This window comes from Manacus vitellinus, unplaced genomic scaffold (genome assembly GCF_001715985.3).
Source record: "Manacus vitellinus isolate BGI_N305 unplaced genomic scaffold, ASM171598v3 scaffold_2_pilon, whole genome shotgun sequence".
Lineage (NCBI taxonomy): Eukaryota > Metazoa > Chordata > Aves > Passeriformes > Pipridae > Manacus > Manacus vitellinus.
The window spans coordinates 48737763-48751197 of NW_021940208.1; the positions used below are offsets into that span (position 1 = coordinate 48737763).

At 39.0% G+C, this 13435-nt stretch overlaps 1 protein-coding gene across 1 annotated transcript in view; it reads right to left on the minus strand.

Annotated features, from left to right (window-relative positions):
* The window catches only part of NALCN (sodium leak channel, non-selective), a 212706-nt gene that overhangs the window by 106064 nt on the left and 93207 nt on the right, over positions 1 to 13435 (minus strand). Inside the window, exon 10 of the mRNA XM_029960959.1 lies at positions 7512 to 7643. Coding sequence (XP_029816819.1) covers positions 7512 to 7643 — 132 coding nt within the window. The remainder of the gene's footprint in view (positions 1 to 7511; positions 7644 to 13435) is intronic.

Consider the following 13435-nt stretch of genomic DNA (forward strand, 5'->3'; position numbering starts at 1 on the left):
ATGGGACTTAAACACCTAAAACAAATTTAAAAAAGAGACAAAATTCAAATTTAGTCCAGAATTGGTTAATTTTCACAAAGGTGTTAAAGAAGTTGTGCCTAGTAGGAAGTTACAAGAGAAGAAATCTACTTGTAAGGATTGAATGATTTTGAGGTTCTTCCAGAGGCTTTGAAATATTTGCACAATAAAATGCATAACATTCAGCTTGGACAAAAGGAGACAATTTTGAATAAGTTTACATCTTCAAAATTTATTTTCTCTTACTTCTCTCACTACCAAAAATACATCTGCCTAGACACACTTCTTCCTCACATACCTTCTTATTTTACCATTGTATGTACTCTAGATGCTCTCTCCCTCACTCTCCAACAGCCAGGAAACCCAATGGAAAAGATGCTTTTCCTTGCCTCAGAAATGTTCCTCTCTGACTCTTTTACACATGTTGGGGCTTAAAAGAGACACTAAAAGAATATTAGGTCACATCTAAATACAACTAATACTTTCAAAGTGCAGTACAAGTATTAAGGAAAAACAGTTTAAATCTCCTTTGAGAAAAAGCATTATTAGTCTTTTAAGATGGAGAGACTAATTGACTGTGAATCATAATGTTTACTAGATTTGGTAGGGTATAAAAAATTTAGAGACTAACATTTTAACTTTGAATTGACAGTGACAATCTCTGGGATGCTGCCTTAAGTACTTATGTTATTTAAAATTTAAACTCTACAGTGCATCAAAAATATATTTATCAACATAAAAGAGGGAAGTTGTGAGATAGCTAAAAAAATTTTACTTATTTTATGTGTACAGGACTGCCACAAGAAGGAGTGGAGATGGAAATTAAATGCTGAAGTTTATGTCTTACGTTTATTCCCCTAGTCCACACACCTATTTACAAGAAGTGCTACCAGCTGTATCATACAGCTTCCTCAAGGCGTGCAAAATAGTTATCAGGCTTCAAATGTCTTCCGAATGATTAAATCAAGGCAAAATGCTTCACAGCACTCCAAAAATCTCTTCACATTAGGAAAGAAAACTACTAGAAGTATTTGTGGGCTTTCAGTCATGGGGACAATGCAGGGACACTTTCAGGCTCTTATTCTCAAATGGATCTGGCCAGTTTTTTAGCCTGCACTCTGGGATCTCAAAGAGTTCTAGGAGAACAATGAGCCAAGTCTGAAGAGACTACATCTTTACATGAAAATCTCTATCTAAGACACAAGGTAAATATTTTATTAAAAAATCTTAAAAGTAAAGCTCACTTTTAATGACAACACATCTAACTGAGTCCTGAAAGAGAAGAGGGTCAAAGTAAGAAAAATGGAACAGTGGGTAGAAAGCAGCTGGGATTCAGCTCAGAGCAGGTGAAATAGCCATCATCATGGCTAGGCTTTGCGAACGAAGATTTGGGAAGGGCTCTACCCACATTTGCTACAAACACGCTGGTGGCTAAAGAGGTCAATGCCAGATAGACACGTCCAGTTGCAAAAGGCACAGCAGAAGGACTCCTTGGATGGTATCGGCAAGACACGATTCTTTCTGCGTTGTCTTTTCTCCTCAAGAGTGATCCTGCGTGCGTTCTCAAAAGCACCAGCAGCGTTATACATAGTGTGTTCCAGGCCTCCCGATTGGAGCCCAGAGTAGATGAGTGATGAAGATCAATGTGGCCAAGGCTGAGATGTTGTTTCAGGGAGTCCTTGTATCTCCTCTTTGGGGCTCCTCTCTTGCGGCAGCCGGTGGCAAGTTCATGATAAAGCAAGATCTTAGGGAGGCAGTGGTCCTCCATCCTGGAGACGTGTCCTGCCCAGTGCAGCTGTGTTCTCAGTAACATGGCCTCAATACTCGTAAGTGCTGCCTGTTCTAGAACAGATGTATTGGTCACATAATCTGACCAGTGGATGTTTAGGATTGTACGGAGACAGCGTTGATGGAAGCATTCTAAGAGTCACAGATGGTGGTGGTAGATGACCCATGATTCGGATCCATATAAAAGAGTAGACAGCACAATGGCTCTGTAAACACTGATCTTTGTGCTTTTCTTCAGGTGTTTATTTCGCCAAACTCTTTTATGGAGTTTTCCAAAAGCTCTATATGCCTTTGCTAAGCTGTTGTCTATCTCTCCTTTGATCTCACCGTCCGAGGAGACCACTTAAATACACACATATACACTTCAGAGCACATAGGCTTCCTATTAGAACAAGACTAACAAATATGATGTTCAGTGTATTTTAATTTATTCTAAAAATGTGTGGGCAGGATCATTTGCATTTCACATGCTTGTCAAATCAATTCAAACCACTGGCACTTAAAAATGTATCAAATGGTTTGCATAACATTTGATTACATTTATACACCTGTCTTCCTGCTGACAGAGATTGTATTTTTTTCCTTCCTTGTAACTAATTACAGGAGAAGATTCAGAATATCTGACTAGAACTTTTTGTTAGACGTGAAATGTAATACAACTTTATAGTTTTGTGGGTTTTTTTTTAAAGCTCAAATAATTCCTTTCATTGCTGTAGAGACATGGGAAAGGCAAACTCAGATATGAAGCCAGAGCAGACCCACAGAGAAAAAGCAGGTGTAACACTTGAGCAGCCACTGAGCAGCCACTCTACATCAGGTTGCTAATTTTGCAAAGAGGAGCTAACAGGAATGGGCTGTTTCTCTGAGAGCCACCTCCCATTTGATCAGCTTCCACCTGGAAGCTTTATGGTATTAATGGCACCTTCAGCAACATTAAGTTTTGCCAGCAGCCACTTAACAAGTTTTTTTTCAGAGGCAGAGTTCAGTATCAGTGAAAACCCAACAGTGACAGACTCAGTTTGTTTTCTTTGTAACAGTGGCTCATTTGAAGGGTTATCAAGCTGTCGGGAAAGACAAGGATTCTTCCCATCAGGACCAGTGGGATTAAGGGCACAGACCTCTCACACTTCTCTCACTACCAGATTTGACACAGCACTCAATCCGTCCTTTATCCAGGACAGGGCAAAGTCAGCAGTGCAAGGGGACAGGCTACAGAAGGAATCTAGGAGGAACTGTATAAGACCTGGTTTTGAACTCTGGTGTCCAGACACTTTCAAGCAATATTTGTGGAAATCTTACACATCTCTAATAAGACTACTAGCCTGTAACATGTTTTAATGGAAGACAATATGGGAGATGCATATAAACCAAACATCCATCTCTATTCTGTGTAGATATTGAGCAGTTAAAGCCAACATCCTCATTAAAAATTACCGAAATGAGTTTGAAGCCCTACTCTTTCCAGGTTCTCAAATACTGCGCTGGGGTTTTGAGTAATCCTGTTAAAATTCTGTTTTTGCTTAATCTGCAAGGCTGATGTATAAAAGTTGAAATGCCTGTCAGAAACTGTTATTTACTACTAGGTATACAAACTTATGCAGAGAATGGATCTGGGTTTAGAATTAATTTTATCTTCTCATATAGCTTTTGCCTTCTTGAGTCTGTCTTCTCTTTCCAACAATGAAAACAAGTTTCTTTTCTCAGTATTGGGCATCACAATAGCTTCACTTAGATTTGTCTGCTGAGCTTAAGCAGATTTATTTCTACAGTTCCAGACCACTAAAATGTCTGATCCAGAGAAGGACCAAGAGAGCTATTTTCTTAGACATATCTGCTCCTAAAGCCAGTAGCTCCCAAGATGACTTCTGGAAAACGTAACAGAAAGCCATGTTTGCTGTAATTTATCTGGCCATTATCTGCTCCTAAAGCCAGCAGCTCCCAAGATGACTTCTGGAAAATGTAACAGAAAGCCATGCTTGCTGTAATTTATCTGGCCATTTCCTTTAGCAAGGGGAATCCTCACTGCTGTTGGCTGCTCAAGTCAGCTCCCAGTGAAGGGAAAGCTTTCTGCAGCCTAGTCTAATGGAAAAGACAGAGCAACAGCAGTGCATTCTGCTCCAACCAGTCTTCTTCACCAAGGAAACAAAGTAGCCACTGTGGAATAATCTGCATTGTTTCAGTATTCAGCCTCCTCAAGCCTCTTAAAAAACATTTTCTTTGTTCACCCTGTACTGGAAAGAGCAAGTTTCACAATAACCAAGTAGGAAATGACACCCGTTTATCAATTCCTCCTCTCTCCCATGATTTTTTTACTCTTCTGCTGTTCTTATACATTCCTTTATACCTCCTTCTATAAGATACTAGGGTTTTGTTCTTGTTTGATTTTTACAGTGCCTCTAGTAAAAGCATAACAGGCTTAAAAAAATAATAAAATCAACAGACATAAAAAATGCTTTAAAATACTCCCCCCTTTCTCTATCCCAGAATACTTTACACGCTATATAATCAGAAATGTAAAATGTAGCATGCAAGCAAATGAGTTTTCTGACAACCTCTCCACTAATAAATCAATTATCTAAGCTATACAGAAACACAATAATATATTGTTAAAGAAATTTGGACATAATTTATAGGACAGATTTATAATACACTAGTCTTCATGATATACTCACCTTGAATAAACTCTGGCAAGTATTTCTGTTGGAAAACAAGCTCACAAACCCTGTACTTGAAATAGATGTTGAAGAGATTGTTTCTAGCACTGATTATTAAAAGCATAATTATACTATATATTCAGAACCAAAATAGAAATAGGACATGCAGTGATCCCTTTTTTGAATAAAAATAGAATTAATGTTATTTTGTTAAGAATCTGGGCTCCACTTGTATGCTAGGCATAAAGCAAAAATGCCTACTGTGAATTCACAGTCTCAGGCTTTAATGCTGACTTAATTATTTGTTTCCGGCCAAGGACATTGTACTGGATTTGCCTGCAACAGAGTTAACTTTCCTCAACATGGTTTATATAGTGCTATTTTGGATATGTGCTGGAAACTGTTGGTAAACAGGAATGTTTTAGTTGTTGCTGAGCAGCACTTACACAGTCAAGACTTTTTCTGCTTCTCTCCCCACCCCACCAGCAAAAAGGCTGGTGTTGGAGTTGGGAGGGAACACACCCAGGACATCTGACCCCAACTAACCACAGGGATATCCCATAACATATGGTGTCATGCTCAGCATATAAAGCTGGAGGAAGCAGAAGGAAGACAGAGAGATTTAAAGTGATGATGTTTGTCTTCCCAAGGCACCGTTATGGGTCGTGGAGCCTGGCTTTCCTGGGGATGGCTGAACATCTGCCTGCCCATAGGAAGTGGTGCATGAATCCTCTGCTTTGCTTTGCTTGTGTGCATGGCTTTTGCTTTACCTATTAAACTGTCATTATCTCTACCCATGACTTGTCTCACTTTTACCCTGATGATTCTCTCCCTATCCCATTGTGGGACAGTGAGCAAGAGGCTGTGTAGGGCTGAGCTGCTGGTTGGGGTTAAACCATGATGGAGAGTAGAATGAGTTTCCCTGTCCTCAATTCTACCCTCATCTGTAGGGTAGAATAAGAGAACCCAGCATATGCTGATGGGTTTTATTCTGATGTCTTATTTTCAGGAGAATCTTTTTCATGTTAATGTTGTTTCTTGAATGCTGTCTTGGGTCTGGCTGAGATTGTGTTCATTTCCCCATAGTAGCCCACACAGTGCTGTGCTTTGCATTGGTAGCTAGAACGGTGCTGATACACCGGTGTTTTGGCTACTGCTGAGCACAACACCAACAGTGTAACATTCCTTCCTCAATCGAGGGCAAGATCCTGGGAGGGGACACAAGTAGGCGAGCTGACCCAAACTGACCAAAGGGATATTCCATACCACATGATGTCAGCTCAGATATAAAAGCTAAGGCAAGAAGCAGGAAGGCAGGCATTTGTTACCTCCAATGGCTGCCTGCTAAGGAACATGTCGAAGTCCTGCTTTTTGGAAGTGGCCGACCATCACTGCTGATGAGAAGTAGAGAATAAACCATGTTATCTTTCGCTTCGCTTTTGCACACACAAGCTTTTGCTTTGCTTTTGCTTTAATAAACTGCCTTATCCCAACTCACAGGTTGTTTCCATCTTACTCTCTCCCCTGTCCAGCTGGGAAAGGGAGTGATAGAGTGTCTGGGTAGGCACCTGGCATCCAGCCAAGGTCAACCCACCACAAATGCACTTAAAACTCGAGATAGAATAAGCACAACACATTTCACAATTACTCTCGTAATTGTCGGCCAGGCCAACATTGACTCAGTATTCACACAAACTACAGCTATTTCCAGCAGCATGAGAGACAACAGAGTATGAGCAGCAGTGCTGTCTCCACAATACGTGCTTTTTTTAAGGTTTGGACTCTGGTGCTATCTTTTAACTTTTTTCTTGCTTTCATTTTCATTTTCACCAGTTCCCATAACTGGTGAACTCTCAGCTTCATACAATTTTAAGAGATCAGACACAAATTCTAAAACAAAGATAAAAAATGTGTATTGACTCAACCTTCCTTTAAAAAAGGAGATTCATGAAGCATTACACTGTTATGAACTAAAGGGTTTAAAGTGGGGCATAAAACCACAGAGTATTGCCAACAAGGCAATACCAACAAAGGAGAAACCAGAAGGAATATTCTGCTATCATGCACTCTAGCCTAAGAAAGTCTTCTCTGGCTCCAAAAATGGAGTGTGGAACTACTGAAGCCAGGGAAACTGCAATAACCATAAAGCTAAACATGTACCCAACCCAGGTAACTGTGATCAACACTTTGAGAGAATTGATCTTGGTGCACTGGTGAAAGAACTGATCTTTTTATTGGCTTTTTACTCAGATAAAGTCACAATTCACAATGCCCATGGAAATAAATCTTTATAACAAAGAATCATACAATACCGACTTCACTCAATACAGGAAAAACAAGTATCTATTTGAAGCTATGCCAGTACATTAGTACCAAAGATTTCAATTATTTTTTTTAACTGAATTGAATAGTACTAAAAAGACATGTATGGAAGGTTCTAGTATCTCTAGTGCATGTTCTACAGTAAAATCCTTGACCAGCTAATGACTCAAGCAGGCTCCCTGTCAGAATGTCACTTGTACCTCCATTTCACTGGTTCAGGAGCATAGACTCCTCCTTCACCAAATTCATGACTGGATAAATGTGGTTTTTTGCAGTATGATCTCCAGATTGCTGAAGCCAGACTATTTGTAACACTATTTTGGTTATGCTTAAGGACCTTCTGGAAGTTAAGTATGTAAAAATGATTTAGGAAGAAGTCCTATATTATTTTTTTTAAAAGGAAGTGTTTTGTCATCTTTTTAAAGTCTTCTGAATGTTATGCTCCTGCTAGAGAAAGATAGCAACTTAGCAGTCATGTATTGCCTGCAGATGTTATTCTTAAGCCTCAGCTCATTACCAGTGACATTTTCTTTGAGGAAATTACCTTTCAAAAGGTTGTAAGATAGAGCTGTCAGCTATTGTCAGACAGAGGAAGTTGAACAAGTTAGCAAAGTATTCTCGGAATGCTTAAGGGAATAAAAAATTACATATTAAAATGTTCTTGACATTCACATTTTTTACTTTAGCTTATCTTGAAAATTATCCAGATAGTCATTGCAGCATACTCACCTCAGCTAGGTAAAATTCATCATATTGTCTCTTGAAATTTTCTCCTTTGTAGTAGTTACTAGCAGCAACAATCACATCGACAGCAACCATGCTTAGTATAAACATATGAAACACGGATGACCTCATCATTTTCTGCAAAAGAAAAAGTAACTTTTATCATCAAAATGAGTCAAACTACATGCATTTTAAAGTTCTTTTACATTGTCAAAACATAATCAGCTATAATAACAGCTATATCTTCTTTATATGATTGTAATTTATATCTCTTTAAAATACAGTTTAATATATTCCTTCAACTGGTTTACATGTGCAAGTTTTGGTTTTTTTTTTTTTACTTTTCAGTTTTTATTTGCCAACTGACTTCTTACTGAAGGTTTATAACTTAATATGATATCCATTACTTGAGTATGTTTTAAAGGATAAACTGTACTTCTATCTACTCAGTTGGCCCTGGTTAATAAAATCTTGTTCAGGAAAAAGTAACATCAATTCTATCTTGTGCATTGCTTTTCCTCAAGAAAGACGTGTAATATGGGATTCATCTGATGTCAAACTATTGCCTAAAGTAATGAAACATATAGTAGATATACACATCTGGGTCTATGAGCTATGAAGTACTCACAGATAATTCACGTATCTATGCACTCAATGCTTTATGTCACTGCTGCCACAACCCCAGAGGAGGAAAGAGAAATGGAGGCAAGAAGCACTGGTCAGGAGTGATAAGATACATAAAATGTATGTAGAAGTTCAAAGAAGTAACTTCTAAGCCCCCACCACAAAGATTGTGGACTTATGATTTACCCTGAAAACTAACCACAATCCTCATTGGGTCAGCCACAGCTGTTCAGGAAAATAAAATTCAAAATATAGAAGAACTCTGCCTCCTCTCAGCTTTTTCCTAAAGACACCGTATGCCTCTACTGGTTTACGTTCACATAATCACATAGTAAATTAGGTTGAAAGGGATGTCTTGAGATTATCTAGTCTGCTGCTGCTTGTTTAAGCAGAATCAGCTAGAGCAGGTATTCCAGAATTGTGTCCAGTCAGAGTTTGAGTATCTTGACAGAAGAAGGATCCATGACCTGTCTGTTCAACCTATTCTACTCTTTGGCCACCTTCACAGTGAAAGAGTTTTTTCTTCTGTTCAGATGTTCAAAATTAGACAAATGTCCCAGTGGAAGGCAAATAAGATCACAGAATCTCTGAGATTAGAATCTCAAAGGGCTTCTTGAGATGTTCTTGTCCAATCCCTCTGCTCAAAGCAGCATCACCTAGAGAATGTTGCTAAGGACCATATCCAGTCAGGTTTTGACTATCTTGAATGATGGAAACTCTAACACCTGCCTGGGCATGCTTGTCCTGCATTTTTACAGTGAAATTTTTTTTTCATGTTTAATTAGTATTTATTAGTGTTTCAGTTTGTGTCCATTGCTTCTTATCCTACCATTGGATACTGCTCAGAAAAGCCTAGCTCTGTGTTCTTTATTTCCTCACATCAAGTATTTTTTCATACTGTCAGGATCTACTCCTGAGTTCATTATCTCCAGGTTAAACAGTTACAGCTCTCTCAGTATTTCCTCATATGAAAGATGCTCCAGCCCCTTATCATCTTTGCAGCCCTCTATTAGACTCTCTAAAGAATTCATGCCTCTTGAATTCCACTGGAGTTTTAAGTAGCTTGCTTAAATTGAAGCTGAATGGAGATAAGTACAAATTTGCAAGCCTTTGGCTGATAGGCTTCCCTCGTTTCTTAATATTTGGACTTTTTGTGTGAATTACAGATCGCATTATAGACAGAAGACAGATCAAACACTTCTCATGCAAGCTGGCTTCCTTTTGACCCTAGTGACATGAAATGGTTGTACATTCCAGCCTAGAAAGGGAGGCTCAGGAGATAAAGCCTTACATTCAGAAATTGACAGAACAAGCCTGAGTTAATAACAATGTCTAAAGACAGGTAAGTCACAAAAATAGTGGCTAAATAAAGTCTTGTTTTTATGTTTAATCCACAAGACAAGCTATAAGAATACAATAAGTAAAGATAGGGCTACTGGCATCCAGCATGCATTTTTTTCAGCGGTGTGATTCAAAACAGGTAGCATCCTATCTGCTACATTTTCATTTCACATGAATTCTAACCAGATAGTCTCTCTGCATATTTTACACTGCATTTTTAAAAGTGTCAGAATTTTCTTCATAATAACAAAGTATTCTGTCTCAATTGTGAAAGGACTTGCTAAAAGAAACTAGTGAGTTAGGCTGCAAAATGCACTTATCTCTCCTTTCACAAAAAACAAGGAAGCAAAACGGTAATACAGGAAGAATAAAAATGATAAACTGTCTTGGTATACATGTACATACATGCACACTTTCTCATATAGACTGTACCTTTGGACACTGTTGTGATTTAGGAATGACACTTCCCAGTTCAGTGCTCTTATTGAGACTCTTCAAACCCTGCTGCTGCTCACTTGCTCCCCCCATCACCTTGTGCAGCTTGAGGTCATTTCTTCTCATCCTGTAACTTGTCACTTATGAGAAGAGACCAACCCCCACCTCAGTGCAACCTCTTTTCAGGTAGTTTTAGGGACCCTCCTTTTCTCCAGGCTAAACAGCCCCAACTCCCTCTGCCGCTCTTCAAAAGACTTCTGCTACAACCTCTTCACCAGCTTCCTTGCCTTTCTCTGGACTCATTGCAGCACCTTTTACTTTTCACTAAAATTCAATAAAGCTTCTTGTCCAAGTTGCCTTCTCAATTGAACTAAAAGGAGACTATTTGGCTAACAGAGAGTATTACTTTGGATAACATGATTCAACATTAAGGTAATACAGAAGGAGGCTCAGACAGGACACAAGTTAGGCACAGGCTATGCAAAGGCAGAAACAGCTGGCTGAGGCATCAAATGAGGATGCAGCTGTGATGAGGAACGTGAAAAGCACCTAGCTGCTGGCAGAAAGACAGAGAGCACAAAGGGTCAGCAAGGTGGAGGTATCCAAGCAAATACCTCCACCACACGCACAGCAAAAACACTATGCTGAGGAGATCCAAAAAAGAAATTCACTACTGTTAGATCCCAGGACTGTCCAGTTCATAGAGGCCAGACTGGTGTCTTAATGTTTTCTACAGCATGTCAGAATCTAGCTGCTCACTTGGCATGAATGCTGTGCATGATAAGCAGTTTTCCCGCTGGCCTCTCAGACAGACTGCAATATTCTTAGGAGATCAATCACAGTGCTCTAGCCCATACACTTACCATGCCCAGCTTTCCCCCTACTTTAATCTGTCTTAGTTTGCTCTTTCTACATCACAGAATGGTTTAGATGCATCTCTGCTGCAATGTTTGACCATGAGAATTCACCACCTCTTTACGTATTTTTGTATTTGGAATGAGGTCTAAGTGAAAGCTGAATTTAGCCCACAGCACTTGCCCAAGCCTTAAAAACTATTTTGGATCACCGCATCAGCAGTGTGTCATTTGGATTACAGCCCTTTTCAGAGCACACAGGGGTGGAAAATTCTCCACGCAAACTTGAAAGAAGAGACATAATGCCAATTTTTGTTCTTGTTTAATTTACTTTTTTCAGGCCTCGGATGTCTGTTTCTTAAACTGTGTAGGAATGAGATGAAAGAAATGTTCTGATGTTGCTGTCAGCCAGTTGTATGGTGGGAAAATTGTATCTAATATTAAATTGGATTTAAGATTACCTATGTTGAAGAAGTCTCAAGTGAAATGCCTTGTTACTGCCATCAAGCAATTACAACAGTGATGAAGTTCTTACATTTACTACGAATCACTTGTAATACTGGCAACTGACTTCATGCAGAATACTGATTCTCAGTGTCCACACTACTGTGAAGAATGTGGATGGCAGAATGCATTAAAGATGCAGTAGCCATAAAAATCAATACCCAAAAAAACTGTTAATGATCCAAATTCTTTCAGTGTTTGGAAATGTACAAAGAAGCCAAGGATTTGCTTTGTGCCCAGATGGGAATCTCACAACAACAGAAAAGATTTCTAAAATACTACTTATTTACTCAACACTAGGGATGTGCTTGGTGCAGCTGAGGGACTCTGGATGAAAAACTGTATTTATTACCCCAGATTCACCCAAAAACTCAAGTAAGCAATGACACTGCGATTGCTGACAGGCGAAAACTACCTGGCTCACTTAGTCTTACAGAGCATTACCACGTATGGCCTAAAGCAGTCTTTAGACATGCCACGAGTATCAGAATGGGGTACATTACTTCAATACTCCTCCCATATTCCTGGATGGCAGAGGCAGGATGAGTGACATAAATTGTCTTTGCCAGTTCACTGCCCTGGAGAAAATCCACAGCAGCTGCCACCTTGCACAGCCAGAGCCACACAGATGCTGGTTCAGGAAAGCAATGGTCCATGCAAAATGCAGTCACTAAGCAAACTAGAATAACTGAATAAGAAACTACCTTTTCCTAATGCTAAACTGCTTTTGGGGGCTTGATATGTACATCAGGTCACTCCTTGTATCACCATCCTTTATACAGGATTTTTCTTTCAAGTCCGTAATAGATCATGTTTAGTAAGCAAGATAGTAAGTATTGCAAACTTCTAGAGTCTGACAAACTTAATAATGAAAGAACCCATGGGCCATGATACCCTCATATTACTAGCTCAAAACTGATCCAGCTGGTAATGTTCAATATTATCACGTGCAACCTTGAAAGAGGTGTCTTCAAAGGGCTCATTGTTTCATTTCAGACCCACAGAAATTCAGACTGCATTTGACAAAACTAACACTCTTGGTGGCAATCTAAGAAAACAAAAAAGAGGAAAAATTGGCTTGATAAAAAATTACCTACAAAGCCCTCAAGCTTATTAGTACTGAGTAAGACATGGTGAAGATCTGATATGCAGGAAAGCTTTGCTTATTTTGGCCATTTAGTGTGTGAAAAGCTTAGAGTGCATAATTGTCAAACTGGCAGGGTAGATCTTGAAAGTACCAAATCAATTAAGGAACAATGTAAACATCATTTAACTAAAAGACTTTGATAATCACTATATGGGTAAGCAGCTTTTTTGCAGATTTTGATACTCTTGAATTACACATTCATCAACAGGAAATATATAGTTGTATCTGTATTTCTTCATATTTTAGATATAGTATATCACTTCACAAAACAGAGTATCTCCTCCTTCATGATTTAATGGAATGGCCCTGGAAGGCTGCTTACTCCCTTTTCATCTTCACTCGCTTTTGCTCTTTGCCCAAGGAAGCTAGGTCCTGCTAAAAGATTCCTGGCAAGCTTCCAGCTATGGCTGTTTAAAGACCTTACGCTGGCTACCTGATCATTGTGGTTAAATTTACACCTATCATTATAATTATGTTGTAGATTATTATGTACTCCTCTCTACACATGCCTATGGGAAGACCATCCTCTCTGGTAGCTAGAACAGATCTTGATTTGTTAAAGTTGTTTAGATGTGCGCAAAAGAGTTGGGTGATATTATAGAACAGTTATTGCAACTGAAAAGCTTACATTTGTGCTACTCCATTCTTTTCTACTTATGGGCCTGATGCAGCCAAGCCTCTACCACTGTAATGACATTAGGGTGAATAAAACTCCCAGCTTACTTCCATGCACAGAACCCCCACAACTTGTGGTGTTACATTCTGTAATGACACTGCAAGTCTTATGGTACCCAATGACTTCATAAAGTTCCATTAGCTGAAGTTATTTGGGCATCATAATGCCTTGTTCAGAAGAGCTAACAAAACATAACTCAGATTCATAGTAGCATGGAAAACACTAGGTCAAATGAAAAAAAAAGTATTTTAAGTAAGTTCTCGTTCTTTCTAGCCATTTTTTCAGAGCTCAGCCCACGACTGCTAAATACTTATAAAGAGATCATGGGTTTTATAGAGCAGGACAAGTT